The 19,275-nt window shown below is 32.8% G+C and overlaps 2 protein-coding genes across 2 annotated transcripts; one reads left to right on the top strand and one right to left on the bottom strand.

The window, feature by feature from the left end:
* The first annotated feature begins 1,039 nt into the window (after window positions 1–1,039).
* LOC131164331 (flavanone 3-dioxygenase 2) lies at window positions 1,040–3,719 on the top strand. Its single transcript, XM_058121440.1, has 3 exons — window positions 1,040–1,682; window positions 2,261–2,624; window positions 3,422–3,719. The coding sequence occupies exons 1-3, from the start codon at window positions 1,153–1,155 to the stop codon at window positions 3,701–3,703; spliced, it is 1,176 nt and encodes a 391-aa protein (XP_057977423.1). The 5' UTR covers window positions 1,040–1,152; the 3' UTR covers window positions 3,704–3,719.
* A 3,034-nt stretch (window positions 3,720–6,753) lies between these two features.
* LOC131163523 (uncharacterized) lies at window positions 6,754–7,956 on the bottom strand. Its single transcript, XM_058120118.1, has 4 exons — window positions 7,402–7,956; window positions 7,128–7,320; window positions 6,882–7,022; window positions 6,754–6,782 (listed from the first exon to the last, which is right to left on the bottom strand). Exons 1-4 carry the CDS (start codon window positions 7,954–7,956, stop codon window positions 6,754–6,756), a joined length of 918 nt encoding a protein of 305 aa, XP_057976101.1.
* Window positions 7,957–19,275: the final 11,319 nt, after the last annotated feature.

Below are 19,275 nucleotides of genomic sequence, written 5' to 3'. Positions count from 1 at the left end.
CTTGAGCCCCCCCTCATCTTTTCAGTGCTTAATTTGCATAAAAGGCTAGCTTTTTACAAGCTCGGACAGTGGTGGGGTTCCCTTGGACACACCATCCTCATCTCTTTAAAGCCTAAATTTGAGGTAGCCTCATGCTACCTCATCAATCAATTCTTCTTTTCTTCTCTCTCTCTCTCTCTCTCTCTCTCTATATATATATATATAAGGCTTTCGCTTTGCTAGGATTGCTAGAAGAAAAATGTGACAATACTTATACATAATTTTATCTTTCTCCACTCAAACATCAAATAAAAATAAACCATGTCTCTAAGATTTGAATCTTAACATTTTAACTATTAGGTAGATTAGGTTTAACTTGTCATACAAAATCTTGAACTCCGAAACAAGAAATTATATAGGAGATCTACCTCTCCATATGTCTATGTACTTGTAATTTAGATGTTAATATATAATAAAGTGATCCTACATTCATTAATGTGTGTCTATAATTTAGATATTAATGTATAATAAATTGATTTTAAATTTATTAATATAGATATATAAAGAAGATGATTCATTTTTAACATATTTAAAATTTAGGAAACAAACATAAGCAAAAACATATCCATTGTAAAACTTTTCCTCAAACACCTAACATACTTACTTTCTTATTTTTATGCATAGAGACTATTTTTTTAAAAAACAGTTGAATCAAATGACTAATTGATCAGGAAGAATAATCTTATTGTTGATTCAAAAGTCCTATCCATATTCCTACCATTTAAAGGCCAGTGTTATCTCTCTCTCTCTCTCCCTCTCTCACTCTCTGTCTATACATGTATATATATATTCTAGCTTGCATGTCATCAAGATGGCCCATGCATATCTAAGCAAGAATTGAATTGGCTTTGGCTGTAAAGGAAAAGCAGAGGAATGGGTGAAAAAAGCAAACAGATGTGATCATTCTCGGAATGCTGTGGTACGTACGCCGGTGACATGCCATCATTGCTGCTTCCTCCTCCCCCACCCTTTTTCTTTTTCTTTCTGCGAATTTGAAATCTATACATATGGATCGAGTAGCCAGAATTGAACCTGATCGAATAAGCAAGCTTAATTAATTAAGCTGCCTCTGCTCATTGATCAGCGATCACCTCCAGCTATATCTCCAATCCAATGGCAGTCTCACCGGAATCCAGGTCCGAAAAGCCGATCGACTTCCGGGCGCCACCGCCATCGCCGATTGCCTCCGGTCGCCGATCGTGCGTCACGAACGACGACGTTCTCACCGAATTCCTCGAACAATCCCTCCGAGTGCCCGACCTTATCTTGCCCGATCGCGTTTTCCCTCGACAGCGGTCCGCCGAAACGCCCCCGAAAATCGACCTCGAATCGCTAGAGTCGCCGGAGAATGACTCCGTCTCCAGTATTTTGGAATCGGTTTCCATAATTGGGTGTTTCCAGCTGATCAACCACGGGATTCCGCAGGATTTGATTCGATCGGTGTCGGCCGCCTCCGCGGGGATTTTCCGGGTGCCGCCGGAAAAGAAGAAGACGGTGTCGAGGTCGCCGGAAAATCCGTATGGGTTCGAGGAAATTCACGGCGACGAGGAGGGTGAGGAGAGCGAAGAGTTCGTCTGGGGCAGAGATGAAGGGTTGAAGTTGGAGATGGAGGGAATATGGCCGATGGGATATTCAAATTTCAGGTATCAACTGTAGTTCATTACTAGACACTTAAGCTTCGGTCGTCTTCTTCTTCTTCTTCTTCTTTTGAAAAAAAAAAATAATTATAAATTCTTATTTAATTATTAAATTTTGAATAAAGTTAGAATTTTCGGGATGCTTATGCGAACCACATATGTCTCGAGATAAAATAACATAGTTGTAAATATATGAGAATTCAAAGATATGAGCACAATTTATGAAACATTTTGACTTTTTAGTTGAATTTAAAGTAACACATTGAGTATACAAATTAATGTTACATTTTTTTAAGTAACAAATAAATAATTTTATTTTCATATTTTTTTTTAACTGATAATGTCAACGATTTCATATTTGTATTTATTCTCAAAATACAACGAGATGGAGCTGAAATAAAATAAAATAAAAATTTGAAGAAAAATAAAGTTATAGATTCGATTTAATTTCATTTTATGTATTCTCATCTCAATTGGAAACCTAAACTGTCTTAACAGTCAACTTAATTTATGGCATTCTTATTTTATTTTAGTCTATTATGAATAACCGTTTTGCAAACCAATGCTGCCTCATGAATTTGCAGTGACAAAATGGAATGCCTTTCCCTAGAAATAGAGAAGGTTGCTGAGAAAATTTTAAAGATTTTAGGGGAAAATTCTCGTAGAAAATTATCATATGGGTGTGACTCGATACAAGAACAGGAAGAGCACCTAAGCTCCATCTGCTATCTTTACAAGCACTGTCATAAAATTTCAAATGATGTTTGGGTAAGCTCCCTGAGATATGACGTGATCAGAATGTTGATAAGCGGATCTGATTTCTCCCACGCCTTATGCCTGCATGTGTGTGAGGGGTCTTCGGAGTTTCATGTCTACTCCAAGAAAGGTTGGATCTCCTTCTCCCCAGAAAAAGATGCCATAATTATCACTGTCGGAGATCAAATCCAGGTACAGTTCATCACTCCTACTACTAACCAATTAAGAAAGAGGAGAGCATTTCTCAACTTTCATATTTGTATCTAATTCTTCATAAAATTCCCTTCATCTCACACTTTACCTTTCAATTATGAGGTGCATTTTTTAGGGTAAGATCATGAAGGCCAACTAGTCCTCCAATTATGTCAAAATAGTTATATTTAATATTAGAGTCAATGAAAGGGGATTGGATTGTCGGGTGGGTGGTTCAGACCCTTTTCAACTTCAAAAGTTAGCTCATGAGATGAGATTTTCTATCACTGTTAATAACTGACCACCAGTCACTTCCACAATCGATGTGGGATAGTCTCAACAATCTTTCCCTCACACATCGGACTCCAAATCGATAGGCACCATCCGACATCTCGAAAAGAATGTTAAATAATGGCTCTGATATCAGTATTGGACGGTCTAAGATCTGGGGTGAGAGTTTCGCTCACACTTAATAACTAACCATCGATATGAGATAACCCCAACATGGATGATCGGATTGGCCGGAGAAATTATTAATACTTTTTTCACAGCACATGCAGGGGAGATGTCTAATCATAATTAATGCATGAACTATTTTAAGAAAAGTAAATGGAGAAAATGATGACAAATCTATACCATTATGCTTTCCCGTGAACATGGAGCCATGATTGATTAATGTTCCAACCTTTAATTGTAATTATGAATATTAATTATGTCTGCTTTTCCCTTTTCTTTTCTTTTTCTTTTTTATAATGATAATTAATTATTATAATGATGATGATGTGTGAAATCTGCAGGCATGGATTGGTGGGAAATCCAAGCATGTACTAGGAAGGCCCATTTACAGAGGGGAGGAGGAGAGCATATCAATGGCTTTCCTCTGTTCTTCTTCCCCACCTCCTCCCCCTCCCATCATTTACAGCATCAGCAGTAATCCCAACAGCAGCAGCAGCAGCAGCAGCTGCCAAAAGGCCCAAAACGACAATGAAAAGACCGTTTCGCTTGCCCAACAGGCCATACTGGCTCTACTCTTCATTCTCTTTTACCATTTCTCTGTCTACATTTACAAGAAGTTATAGATCATCAGTTTTTCCTTCCCTATGTTCATCCAATATCCCCCACCAATAAAAGAAACCAAACATGCCATATATATATATATATATATATATATATATATATATATATATATATATATATATATATATTATGGGGCTTGCCATTTTTATTTCATTTTTTTTGTTTTTTGTTTTTGATAGGTCATGCTGGCTAAAACGTAACCTTAATTAGAGTGAACATGCAGGAAATATTTTTTTTCTTTTTCTTTTTTGAAAGATAGTTTTCTTGCTTTCTTTGTTTGTTTGTATAGTTGAGAGAATTGTATTTTAATAAGTTTAAAGAAATATATAGCTTCTTCTTTTTTGTTTGGCTCTGAACTATTCCTTTGCCGCATATATATGCCAATCAAATTACTCTAATCTTGATCGGTAAATCTTTTTCTTCAGTTTTTGTTTGAAGGAGCTTAATTGGTGGTTTGGTTGCAATACTAAGGTTATGTTTGATTTACGGAACATCTATTTTTAAAAATAAAATGATTATAAGTTTCTTTTATAAGCATGCAAGATTCTCTTTATTTCAATGGTTTTTTTTTCCTCAAATCCCCACAATTTTTTTTTTTAATAAAGTCAACAAACTTCCATAAGCTCCCCCCTCTTTCACTTGCTTGCCCCTTTGGCCCGCCCCTTTTGGTCCATTAAATTTTTGCTTACTTTATAGCCCTCCTAATTCTTTTTCCTTTAAATTTCAATGTAACGCTCCGGACCCGCCACGTAGGACCCGGAGTGTTATGAGACCAATCATATATCTCTGATACCATTCACACAGCATAATTAATTATATAACCTCAAACAAAATATCAGAGTTCTATATTTACATTTGCAAACCCATAAAATATAATCTCATTCTTCTTATTACATAACCAGGATAAAATATATTAAATGTAAAACTATACACATAATCGTTCTGGTAACCACTCACAAATACCAACCCTACCTTAGAGCTATCTAAGCAGGACCACTAGGAAGACCTGAAAAGATTAAATAATCGTTGGGATGGAACACCTCTCAGTAAGGAAGAAATAAGTTACAATAGTGTGTGGCTAAAGTGTTTAATATATAATTATAGAATATACATGCAATTATACTTCACTAACAATAGCAGTTGAGAAAATACATTCTTAATCACATCATTGTCGTCTTCTCTGTCACCCAATCACATACACCCATACATAATTATTTTTACTAATAATTCCCGAGAATAGGGAAGTCTACCCGTTCATACAAGTAGATTCTCCTTACTCTAGTGCTAACACCAGGGCACTCACCTTTCTTAGTAAGCCCTCGGGTTATGTATCCAAGTAAAGTCTCCGAGAATAAGGAAGGTTACCCGCCCATACAAATGGCTTCCCTCTACTCTAGTATCCACAAATAATTACCAGAGCACTCTCCTTTCTCAGCAAACCCTCGGATGGAGAATTTAACTTTACCCTAAATACTTATGTAATTATAGTTACACATATATATCCAATGTTGTCATTTCACTGAGTTCCACACATATTCGCTTACCACAACCAATCCACACAAGATAATTGTTACAGTTTTCATTCACACCCACACAGGGTTCATATCCACACAGAATGCAATATCCACACAAGACTATCATACATAAAACATACATGTCCACATAGGACTATCATACATACAACATACATGTCTACACGGGACTGGTCCACACTGGACTATCAACCACACAGGTTACACGGTCCACACAGGACTAATCATCACACAGATTACAACACAAAACACCTTGTTCATAGTAAATAGATAAAACAAACTCCTTATACCACTGCTAATGTTTTACCTCCCAATATAAACACCTATATAACGACCTCCTCATACCACTGCCAACATTATATGACGGTTATATCAGGTACGATATAACGACCTCCTCATACCACCGCCAATGCTATATCGCAATTTACATGAACCACAGCACAATCAATAACATAACCAAACACTTAAGCACATCACGCATCTACTATAGTGCACAATCAAACAATATCCACAACCAACCAGTATTTTCAACCAAGCAAAATTCGCAGCCCAAATAGTATTCACAATCACACAATAAATCATAATTCCGCAGTACTTGCAACCATTTAATTATCAGAGTTGTTTTCATGTCACACAATTTTTCCTAATATATTATATAATCAAAAACAATATTTTTAATGTCTGTACTGTTCAGAAAATGATACATAAATATATAGAATTTTATACCCAAAATTTAGCCGGTTTAAAAATTTAATAAAAAGTTATTATAAAGTATTTCCCCTTACCCGCTCCTCAGGAATCTACCTAAAATCGAACAAACACGAGACCTTGTATTTCAAAAATCCCAACTTACTCAAATTTCATAAAAACACTCATTTAATACTTCTTAGGTTCCATATATTTCAAAATAATAATAAAACCCTAAAATATCTCACTTACCCTAGTTTTGAGATGTTTCCCAAACTTCTCAAATCGAAATTCTGTTTCGCCTATGTTGCAAAAAATCTTCCCAAGAGTCTGCGTGATAACTTCCAATCGTCGAATTGAGTTAAAACTAGGCTGGATTCAAAGAGAGAAGGCAGAGAGGCCGTTTTTAGAGAGAGAAACAAAATAAAAATGAAATCCTTTGCTGAAATTCTGATTTTTGCCTATTTATAGGCAACTTACCTTGTGGCCTCGTTGACGAGACATCTGGATTCGTTAACGAACCCAAGAACATAGTTCGTGGACGAAACTGAGATCTCATCGACGAAATTCATAAATATAAGAACCTCTCTCGGTAAACCCCCGACGATGAGACATGCATACTCAATGACGACGACACTTAGAAGATTGCTCGTCGACGAGAAAATCAAGTTCGTCGACGAGCGCCTGCTTATTATCCTTTAAAATTTATTTTCCCTTTCTTCTATTTCCCTTTTTCTTTTTTATTATCTTTCTTGTTATTTTAAATAGTTAAAATTTTCCAGGTCGTTACATTCTCCCCTCCTCAAAAGAATTTCTTCCTCAAAATTTATTAATCACCCATTTCTCACATCTAATAAACTAGCTAACCACATTTACATATTTCAATCAATTCAAACATATGCAACATCAAATCATGCAAAGTCAAACAAAAGTAATACTTATACTAACGTAGACATATTACCTGCGCCTTTAGCATTGTCCTCCTCAGGTGTACCCAATATATAAACATGTGTCGGGGCACCGCCACGGCGAGGTATCGAGTCGTTCCTCTGATTCTGATTTGGAGCAGGTGCGTTGTTCGGCGGTTCTCGACATTCCCGGGCTATATGACCATATTTTCTACATTTGTAACACACGACACCCCTACTCTAGCATTCTCCCCAATACCACTGGTTACATCTAAGGCAATAAGGGCGTGACGAATCACCCCTTCGTCCCCGATCATTTCTTTCCAGTCCCTGACCTACAACATCTCTATCTCCCCTCCACGACCCTTGTCTGACATTTGTTTGGGAGTGGGGAGACACAGACCTTTTCCTTCGTTCTAATGCCTCTGTACCTCTCTGCAGACTTGACTCTACAACAATGGCTTTTTCTACCAGTTTTGTGAAATCTTGAACCTGTAAACATGTTATGTGCTCGTGAATCCCCGGATTCAAACCCCTTTCAAACCACCTCGCCTTTTGGTATTCATCTGGAACCATGGGAGGTGCAAAGCAAGATAGTTTTAGGAAGCTAGCAGCATACTGCTGAACAGTGAGGCGCCCCTGAGTTAGGTTGAAAAATTCTTCCGCCTTCACATTTCTAGTGGTGGCAAGAAAGTATCGGTCATAGAAGACCTGCTTGAAACGACCCCAGGTCATCGCTATAGGTACCACTCGCTGTTCTTCCAATAGTGTCACTGTGTGCCACCACTGTTTAGCTTCTCTAGCCAGCTTGAAAGTGGCGAAAAGAACCTTTTGTTCCTCAGTGCAGTTCAACACTACCATTATCTTCTCCATCTCTTGTATCCACCTCTCAGCCTTGATCGGGTCAGTACCACCCTCAAAAGATGAGGGTTTCAGACAAGTGAATTGATCAATCGTGTGACCCTCGTGCACTGGTGGGTAGCTTGGTCCCCCAAAGTCCCGTCTAATCTCTTCCCTAACCTCACAAGCTATTCCTTGCAACAGTCGAGAGGTGTCAATCTCATCCCTGCTAGAAGCTCCCAACTTGCTTCCTCCTTCTTCATCCACACTTTTGCCTCTAAGATCCATCCCTGAATATATATATATAACAAAGGCAAATTTAGAATCTCTACATCTTAATATATATGACAAAATCATAAAACAAGAAACCATTTTAATATTCAAATCCTCAATTATGTAAGGACCCGAACCTGAGTGGGTTCCTATATATAAATTTTTCAGCAGATGCAAATAAATCTAAATTATTTTTATTATCAGAGCTATAATTAGCTTTATTATAAATATATGTCTCAATTATTAAAATGTAAATTTCTAAAATTCTAAAATACCCAAACGTATTCTAAATTGTATTATGCTAAATTTTTATTCTACTCTACTTTTTCTATTCCCGCCCATGCACTTGCTACTCCAGATTTCTGGTACGCTCCTCAAAATGATCTGAAATGTAAAATAATGATTGGGGTGAGACGACGCTCAGTAAGTAAATAAGATTATTATTAGTGCGTGGCTAAAATGAGCTTTCATAATTTCGTGAAATAATATTTAATACTATAACTTCAAAAATACTTTTAAAATAAATGTAAATTTAAAAATTTCTATTTAAAAACTTTTGTCATCAACTATAACATTAAAATTTTATAATCATATACTATAACTGTTAAATTAAACTTTTAACTTTAAAAAAAAAAAACTGTAATTATAATTTTTAATTATATATACATATATATATATATATATATATATATATATATATATATATATATATTCCTTATACGTTTCCTTTAGAACATCATTTAGACACAATTGTGGTCATGTTCATATAAACTTATACTTTACCTTCAAATCGTTAATAACTCTGTATACGTAGTTAAATATATATATACATATACTGTAAAAATCACCCTTAGGCCTGTTAATCGTAAGTCATGTTTACCCCCATGACTAGGTTGTGCGGTCCGAAAAATGGACTTAGTTGGCTGGCCGAATAAACTAAATCAACGTACATCATCATTAAGTGAGATTTTCCCTATTAAACTCTAGTCCGACATAGGTGTGCACTCAGGAGAAATTCACTACCACATAAAATCACTCTGTAAACAGCGTGGGTGCACTCTAATCCGTTTAAATTTTAAGCTGCGATACCGAGCATTCGTAATTTTCTGTATCGTATGAGCCATAAGGGGTTTTAAAAATATTTTTATTATATGATTTCTACAATTAAAATAATATCATGAAAATCTCATTTTTACTCATATTTTCGTGAAATGCGCAATATAAAAAAATCAATTCATGTAATATTTACTCATATTTTCGTGAAATATGTAACGTATAAATAAACTCATGTCACACAATTTTCATGTTAAAAATATTTTCTTGAAAAGAAATTAATTGTGTAAAATACCCAAGGGGTTTAGAACATTTTTTAATTCAAAAATAAATGCAAGTATATTAAAGATAAAACTAGTATAATTAAATATGCGTAAAAATAAACTCAAGAGAATTTTATGAAACTAATAATCGAAATTTACTTACAAATAAATTTAGGTATGAATTTTAAATAAAAATTTAATATAATCAAATTTGCTTACCTCTTCATTTACCTTTTGCTACGAATACAACGAATATCTCTAATAAATGAGATCGGAAAAAGTGGGTGAGTGAGAACTTACTCAAAAATTCTCTCTCCGCCACTAATTATTTCACTCACTAATCATTCTCTTCCTTTAAAAAATTTTGTAAAAAATGAAAGTTGAGAGCTTCCTATTTATAGGAAAATTTTGGGGAAAAAATGGAATTTGTAAAAGTGTAGGGAGAGGGGTGAAATTATAATTTTTTTAAATTAAAGAATGGGCATGGGATGGGTTAGGCATGGGTTAGGTATGGGATAGAGATAGAGGTAATATGGGAGTGCTTGCCACCACTCCCCTTTAATTAATTAATTAATTATTTATTTATTTATTTTTATTTTTTAAAATTATTATTATTATTATCATTATTATTATTTTTAAGTCATGTTTTAGTATTTTTTTTAAAGAATTAAATTCGAATTTCGAAAACTCATGTGAGCCCCACATGGTCTTGTGGGCCCCACACAATTTCAAAACCCAAGTGGATCCTACGTAACTCTAATAGTCCTCACATGGTTTTATGAGCCCTACATAGGTTCGGGACTCATGTGTACCCCACACGACTTCAAGACTCATGTGGGCCCCACATAGGATACCTATATTATTATTATTATTTTACCATTTATTACTACAAGTTATGTTTGTCAGAACACTATTTTATATATATGTACTTATTTACGTGTACAAACAGTGTCTATCATGTTTATCTTATGAAATTTCATTTTAACCAGACTGACCTCCAGGAAGCGACTGAACCGCAATGGTTTTTAAGCACTCGCTAAGATAAGGTCTTTTTTAGGCATCAAATATGGAATTAAGGATCCTACAGAAGAGCATTTCTGTATTGATATTAAATTAATGAGAATTTTTGTTATTTTATTATTATTATTATTATTATTATTATTATCATTATTATTATTATTATTATGCTTTAATCGTATATATATATATGGGTCATCACATTCTCTCTTCCTTATAAAATTTCGTTCTCGAAATTTGCTAATTTTAAATGAGTAGTTGCGTTATTTGAAAAAGTAAATTAATGAACGATTTTGCTAAGTCTTAAAATAGAATGAGGGTCAATTTGATGAAATATTTTATTTTGGAAACTGAAGTGTGAATCGTCGGTCTAATAGGGGTTGAAATGGAAAAGAAATTTAGAAGATGTGGAAAAAGATAATTATATATATATATATATATATATATATATATATATATATAAAACAAAATGAAACGAAATCTAGCATTTAGAGCCTTAGCTCAACGTCAACATCTATCGAAATGCTAACAGTGTCACTGCTAACTGCTTGTGTTATTTCTTGGCAGAGTTAACCTCTTGTAATGTCGTCAACTTGGATTGGAAAAAGGGAGAGAACGCCCGTTTGTTCGGTAAAGGTGGAAGAGCTACCCTCTTCCCCTTGTGGCCTTTGGTGGGGACGCTCATAACGAGCCATCGGTGGCCCGTACATGAGTCTCAACACGTTTTGGATCTCTTGGCAATGATGGAGTAGACCAGCATTATCACAAGCCCCTAGTGTGGTGACTGCTATGCTGTCATTGTAAGGGGTATGACTCATTGGTGTAATGTTAGTGGTAAGTTTCATAGATGGAATATGGTCGATAGAAATGAGGGTACAAGTGGTTGGGAAAATGGCAAGGGCACTTCTCGGGGCGGTAATGGCAAAGGAGGTAATATGGATAATTAGTAGCGCAGTAGTTGAAATAGTGGTTTCTTCAACTAATCCCCGCTTACGCTTACGGTTCTCAAACCAAAAGCGTACATTTCTCGGCTTGATTGGACAATATCGTCAGAGTCGTGCTACAAGTAAAATAGCCCGCTCCACAAAAAGGAGTTCCCCTTGACTGCTGTAGAAGGCCTCTTCTAAAATCTCCAGTTGTGCCTTACTAGGTTTCCATTTTGGATTGGCGATCTAGTGCTGCTCTCAACAACTTGAGAAGTTGGGTGATTTGACAACATTTTCAAGTAATGAGACAACCAAGAGAAAAGTTGGAAAGAACTAATCTCTGCAAACCGAAATGTGGTTGTTCAAGATGGTAGAAAGCTGTGATACTTAGAGTTTGAGGAGGGTAGACCTTTTTTATAGGGGAATGGCCGCGTGTTGTGGAAATCGAGAGAGAGCGACGTGTGCTCTGAGAATCGAGAGAGAGCGACGCATGTCACCGATATCGAGCAACGCGTTTTGCAAAAATTGAGGGAGAGCAACGTGTGTCGCGAGAATCAAGAGAGAGCGACACCTGTCATGGATATCGAGCGACTCGTGTCACCGATATCGAGCGACTCATGTCACCGATATCGAGCGACGCATTTTGCAAAAATCGAGGGATGATTTGACATTGGTTAGTTATATATTCGACGAGTAGTATATATATATTCCATTATTATTATTATTATTATTATTATTATTATTATTATTATTATTATTACATCAAATATATATTAGGTATGTTTGACCGATTGATGATTTGACATTGGTTAGTTATTTGAAGAAGATTAGTTAATTCTTATATTGCTTTCATTAATTAAATTTTTTTATTTATTTATAATATAGTAAAATTTAAGTTGTATTTACTTTTCTAAATTTATACAAAATAAAAATTAAAGATTCTGTCAAAATTTGTACTCCTAAATCAAACTTGAATACTTGATGGGAATTGAATATGCAATGTGTGTGTCTATATATATATATATATATTCATATTTAACTTGCACATGCTAAGGGATTTTTTTTATTTTAAATATAATATAGTAACATTTAGATTGTATTTAATTCCTTATAAACTAATACAAAATTAAAATTAAAGATTTCGTCAAAATATATATATTTCTAAATTAAGTTTGAATATTTTGATAAGAACTGAATATGCAACGTAAAAATACATATTCATATCCAACTTGCACATGCAAAGAAATTTTGGGTAAATTCAGATTTTAGAATAAATCCTTTGTTCATATCTATTTGTATGTGTTGTACCTCCAAACTCATGTGCTACTTTTTATATTTTTAGTGAAAATAATAATAGCGAAAATAAATAAATCTCAAATATTATTATATTTATATATATGAAAATTTTAAATTATTAATGCATCTGATCTAGCAATTAATTATGAGTCATCAATATGGGTACGTGTTTCTACAAACATAAATAACATATTTAAATTAATTAATGTGTTTTCAATAATATTACCATTTGTTTTAGAGAATATAGGATTGTTACCTGTCATTGGGATCCTTCACATTAATCTCATTTCCTCCAATGTTACTATTCTTTAAGATCCATTCTTAAATAATGATTAAATGTTATTTTAAAATCATAAATCTATTATTAACGTATAATAATATAACCAACAAAAAAAATATTTTAAACTATCCAATCCTACCCAAATCATGTTTTATGCCTAAACTCTAGTAAAATTTATATATTAGAGTATGCAGAACCTATATCCTATTCTCTAATACCAATTGTAAGGACCCAAACCTGAGTGGGTTCATACATATAAATTTTTCAGTAGATGCAAATAAATCTAAATTATTTTTATTACCAGAGCTCTAATTAGCTTTATTACAAATATATGTCTCAATTTTTAAAATGTAAAATTCTAAAATATACAAACATATTCTAAATTGTATTATGCTAAATTTTTATTCTACTCTATTCTTTCTACTCCCGCCCATGCACTTGCTACTCTAAATTTCTGGTATGCTCCTCAAAATGATCTGAAACGTAAAATAATGATTGGGGTGAGACGATGCTCAGTAAATAAATAAGATTATTATTAGTGTGTGGCCAAAATGAGTTTTCATAATTTCGTAAAATAATATTTAATACTATAACTTCAAAAATGCTTTTAAAATAAATGTAAATTTAAAAATTTGTGCATAAAAACTTTTGTCATCAACTATATCATTAAAATTTTATAATCATATACTATAACTGTTAAATTAAACTTTTAACTTTAAAAAAAATTGTAATTATAATTTTTAATTTTATATATATATTTCCTTATACATTTCTTTTAGAACATCATTTAGGCATAATAATGGTCATGTTCATATAAACTTATATTTTATCCTCAAATCGTTAATAACTCTGTACACTTAATTAAATATGTATATACATATACTTTAAAAATCACCTTTAGGCCTGTTAATCATAAATCATGTTTACCCCCATGACTGAGTTGTGCGGTCCGAAAATTGGACTTAGTTGGCTGGCCGATCAAACTAAATCAACGTACATCATCATTAAGTGAGATTTTCCCTATTAAACGTTGGTCCGACCCGGTGTGCACTCAGAAGAAATTTACTACCACATAAAATTACTCTGTAAATAGTGTGGGAACACTCTGATCTATTTAAATTTTAAGTTGCGGTACCGAGCATTCGTAATTTTTTGTATCTTCTGAGCCATAAGGGGTTTTAAAAATATTTTTATCATATAATTTTCACAATTAAAATAATATAATAAAAATCTCATTTTTACTCATATTTTCGTGAAATACGTAATATAAAAAAACCAACTCATGTAATTTTTACTCATATATTCGTGAAATATGCAACGTATAAATAAACTCATGTCACACAATTTTCACGTTAAAAATATTTTCTTAAATAGAAATTAATGATGTAAAACACCCGAGAGGTTTAGAACATTTTTTAACTCAAAAATAAATAGAAGTATATTAAAGATAAAACTAGTATAATTAAATCTGCATAAAAATAAACTCAAGATAATTTAATGAAACTAATTAACATAATCGAAATTTACTTACAAATAAACTCGGGTATGAATTTTAAATAAAAATTTAACACAATCAAATTTACTTACCTCTTTCTTTACCTTATATTACGAACATAACAAATATCTCTAAGAAATGAGATCGGAAAAAGTGAGTGAGTGAGAACTTACTCAAAAATTCTCTCTCCACCACTAATTATTTCACTCAATAATCTTTCTTTTCCTTTGAAAATTTTTGTGAAAAATGAAGGTTGAGAGCTTCCTATTTATAGGAAAATTTTGGAGAAAAATGAAATTTATAAAAGTGTAAGAAGAGTAGTGAAATTATAATTTTTTTTAAATTAAAGAATAGGCACAAGATATGTTAGAAATGAGTTAGGTATGCGATAGGGATGGAGGTCATATGAGAGTGTTTGCCACTACTCCTCTTTAATTAATTTTTAATTAATTACTTAATTATTTATTTATTTATTTATTTATTTTTATTTTTTTAAATTATTATTATTATTATTATCATTGTTATTATTTTTAAGTCATGTTTTAGTATTTTTTTAAAAAAATTAAATTCAAATTTTGAAAACTCATGTGGGCCCCAAATGGTCTTGTGAGCCCACACAACTTCGAGACCCAAGTGAGTCCTACGTAACTCCAATAGTCCTCACACGATTTTATGAATCTTACATAACTTCGGGACTCATGCGTACCCCACACGACTTCAGGACTCATGCGGGCCTCACATAGGATACGTATATTATTATTATTATTTTACCATGTATTTCTACAAATTATGTATGTCAAAACATTATTTTATATATATATATATATATATATATGTACTTATTTATGTGTACAAACAGTGTCTATCCTGTTTATCTTATGAAATTCCATTTTGACCAAACCGACCTCCAGGGAGCGACTGAGCTGCAATGGTTTTTGAGTATTCACTAAGACAAGATATTTCTTAGGCATCAAATGTGGAATCAAGGATCCTACAGAAGAACATTTCTGTATTGATATTAACTTAATGAGCATTTTTGTTATTTTATTATTATTATTATTATGCTTTAATCGTATATATATATTTTGGGTCATCACAAATTAGATACCCAACATCCAATTATCCGCAATCATATTAATTTTCAAATTCAAATTCTAAATTTCAGTTGCCTTTCTTGAAAACATCACCATCGATGGATTTACCGTGAACTTTTGAAACCGTCAACTGATTCAGAAAATCATAGAAGTCCGTCAAGGGACTTCTACCTCTAGGCTACAAAACAAACTCGAACTCCTGTCAGTATCTTAATCTACCCATTCTTACCCTTATCCAACTCAAACCTATACTCTGGTATTAATCCTTTTAAAGTCTGCAAGACCGTTATGCTCTGATACCAATTGTGACGCCCCGGACCCGCCATGTGGGGCCCAGAGTGTTCCACGAAATCCCCCAAATTTATTTCCCTTGTTTTGAAAATTGAAAATTTTGGTATCTTTTTTAGGGAATTTCTTATTATTTTGTGGAAGTAATGGGACCCACTTCCCTTGATTTCAAAATTAGAAAATTTGGTACTATTTTTTAAAAAATTCTCTATATTGTCAATGAAGTAATGAGACTTTCGTAAGATTAATTTCCTCGCATGTGTCCCACGAAATTCCTCGAATTCACTCCCCTTGATTTCAAAAATTGAAAATTTTGGTACTTTTTTTTTAGAAATTTCCTATTCTTAAGGAAGTAATGGGACTCCCGTGAAATTGATTTCCCTGCTTGGGCCACATGGAATCATCTTTCAAGAATTATTGTCAATTTTTGCCTCATTAGCAAAAACAAATCCTCGTTATGTTTCCCCTATATTGGATATCATTCAAAATGCTCTTTCAACCTTGAAAGCCTTTTGGATTCTCCCCATTGGGTCGTCTCGAATTGTTTTAATAAATTAAGTTATTCATTTTTTTTAAAAAAAAAAATACCAAACGCTATTTCTCAATTCTCAAAACCCACTTTAGGGATGACCACCCTAACTTCAAAATCCCCAATCCCCCTTACCTTTTAAATTTTTTTTCTTTCTCTTTTCAAAATATTAACCCTTTTGGGGGAAATTCTTTTCAAAATATCCAAACCCAAATTTTTTCCTAAACTATGTCGACTTGATCCCGAACCTCGGGTACATAGGCGGCTTACCTCAAAAGGGGTAGGTTCAACTCAAAAATTTTCATTTGTTATTGTTTTTAAATCATTTTTTAAAACGAGTAGTGAAGCCCATATGGGGTTCGGTCCCCCGTATAGGTTTCATGAAATGTCAACTTTTTTAAAGACACACACACACACACACACACACACGATGTGGTAACTATTTTTCGAATGAGTGTCGATACACGTGCTGAAAGGTTAATCATCATTGAGGTGGTTGACCAATCACCTTCCTTACGCACAAATATACTCCCAAATTTTAAAAAATCTAGTTTTTGCATACCCCTTTTTAAAGATTTTTCTTTATTTTTTTCTACATAAAATAAAATAAAATGACGACTCTGTATCTTATGACTCACCCTGTTCTATTGAAACATTTTTTCTTCTCATTTGAGCATCCCTTTTCCCTCTTGTCACCACCCTAGAGTAAATCCGGCCTCATACTTAGCATTAATCCAACTTCAATCTTTATACAAATTACTAAGTAATAGATGTCTTCAACCTACTCCACGCACAATTATATATAATACATAAGACACACACAAAAGTCATAACATAAAATTAACTTTTAACCCTTCTACTCTTAATAAACATTTTTTATTGAATGCTTTTTAATATTTATTTGACCCTTAACAACAACAACGCGGACAATTTATGGTAGTACAAAAATGATCATATGTTTTAGTTATTTTTGGCTTTGATGTAATAATAATAATAATAATAATAATAATAATAATAATAATAATAATAATAATAATAATAAAATTGGCATTCTAAAAAATATCATTGACACTCTAATTTTATTTTTTTCAATGTATTAAATAACAACTTTATCCTTTAATTTGCTTATGAAAAAGAAAAGAAAAGAAAAGACCGAACTTGCCATTTCAATGTTTAAGAAAAAAAAATTCATGGATAGACAAGAGGACAATTACTTTTCTTTGATGGTCAATAGAATACTCCTAATAAAAACAATTTTAAAAAAAAAAAAAATACTTGAACCCCCTAAATTATTTATTATGTTATCGATGCCCTCCTATATATGAACTTTTGACAGTGATATTGAAGCTCACCCACAAACTTTTTCTTAATTATAGAATACCCTTGTAATAACTCGAAAAAAAAATTAATTAATAAATTAAAATTATTAATTAATTAATTAGTTAAACATTATTAAATTAATGTATTAAATAAACAGATAAAGGAAATAAAAAAAAGAATTAAATTAAATTAAAATTATTTATTAGTAATTAATTAGTTAAACATTATTAACTTGAATTAATTAAGTTAAGTAAAATGATGATTATATATATATAAGTTAAGTTAAAGTAAGTAAAAAAAAGAAAAAAGAGATAAGGAAGCATGAGAAGATTGAATTGGAGAGAGAGAGAGCTCTGCACTCTCTCTCAGTCCGTTTCGCCTTTCCATCTTCGCCTCTCTCTCTCTCCTCAATTTCGTCGGCCTAACGAGCGCCAATCAAGAAACAGAAGGTGTCGTTGGATTCTTAACTCCGCCACCAACATTTCCACAGGAGTGGATTTATCGTGGGAGTGGCGTAGGCATCATTCTTGGGGTAAGATAAATTTTCCCTAATTTCTCAATTGCTCCTTAGATTTTCAGTCAAATCGACGATCAGACACTACTATGGGGTCTTAGTCGTGATCGTTGTCATTTTGACTGGAGTAAATTTCTAATTGGGGTTTTCTAAACCCCACTACAAAGCGAGAGTGAGATTTGAAAATTTTGGTAAATTGGTTATATTTGAGGGTATAACCATTTATTTGGAATTTATGGCCCTAGAAAATATTAAAATAATATTTTATTTATGATTGGTTTAATGAAATTAGGATTTTTATTTTAGGATCAGGGTGAGAGTCGCAAGTATCTTTTTGGGGTCCCTATTGGTGTAGTTCAAGAAATCACATAAGGGAAAAATATACATTAAATCATAATTTTTATGAATTTAATAGAAAATGAATTGTGTTGTATATACGTGTATATGTTTCAGTATATGTTTAAAATGTCAACCATTTAAATTTTGTTTTTCCGAGTTTAGCGCTATTTATTAAATACATATATGTGAAAATGAACTAATGAAAGTAGAAAATATTTTCAGGATAATTACGTAAGAAATGAAAGATATTTTAATATATAAACATTAAATGTTGGTTGGCTTATTTTACAGGAAGTGTATGAATTTTATTGCTAAATTGTGTGACATGAGTAAATGTAAGTTTTGTGCAAATATATGTTAAATGTATGAGATGCAGGTTAAGTAAGTAATGCATTGAAAATGAAATATGATATGAACTATGCTACTTGTGTGTGTTAATGCAACCATGTAAACAGCTGAAAAATATTGGGTAAAACAACTGAAAGATGCTGGATAAAACAGCTGAAAGATGTTGGGTAAAACAATTGAAAGATGCTGAGTATGTAATGAAATGAAATGAAAATGGAAATGAATGAAATGAAAATGAAATGTGAAATGTGAACAATGTAAAATGGGAAAGAGTCACTTAAAGTGAAATGAAATGGAATGTTAAAGTTATGAATATGAACGTATGTGAATGGTTGAGTAATGACAGAAAGAAAAATGTATTATGATACTAGAAATATCTATGCTTGTAGAACATGTTATGATGGGGTTAGGTGTACTCTTCGCTTAAGGGCTTGCTGAAAAAGGTGAGTGCGCTAGTAGCTTTAGATATGGCAATAGTTGCATAACGTGCTAGGATAGAGGGAACCTACTTATATGGAAGGGTAGGTTTCCCTATCCTGAGGGCCTTTGTTGGTAAACCTTTGTTTGAACTT

The sequence above is a fragment of the Malania oleifera genome, chromosome 9 (assembly GCF_029873635.1).
Source record: "Malania oleifera isolate guangnan ecotype guangnan chromosome 9, ASM2987363v1, whole genome shotgun sequence".
Taxonomy (NCBI): Eukaryota; Viridiplantae; Streptophyta; class Magnoliopsida; order Santalales; family Ximeniaceae; genus Malania; species Malania oleifera.
This window is presented reverse-complemented; position numbering and strand designations above follow the sequence as displayed.

Excerpts from the sequence above, each read along its gene's own strand:
- LOC131164331 (XM_058121440.1), top strand. The coding sequence starts at position 1,153 with ATGGCAGTCTCACCGGAATCCAGGTCCGAAAAGCCGATCGACTTCCGG. Across the intron at positions 1,683-2,260 it reads ATGGGATATTCAAATTTCAG|TGACAAAATGGAATGCCTTT; the intron begins GTATCAACTGTA and ends ATGAATTTGCAG. Across the intron at positions 2,625-3,421 it reads CTGTCGGAGATCAAATCCAG|GCATGGATTGGTGGGAAATC; the intron begins GTACAGTTCATC and ends TGAAATCTGCAG.
- LOC131163523 (XM_058120118.1), bottom strand. The coding sequence starts at position 7,956 with ATGGATCTTAGAGGCAAAAGTGTGGATGAAGAAGGAGGAAGCAAGTTG. Across the intron at positions 7,321-7,401 it reads CTTGCTTTGCACCTCCCATG|GTTCAAGATTTCACAAAACT; the intron begins GTTCCAGATGAA and ends ACATGTTTACAG. Across the intron at positions 7,023-7,127 it reads AAATGATCGGGGACGAAGGG|CCCGGGAATGTCGAGAACCG; the intron begins GTGATTCGTCAC and ends ATGGTCATATAG.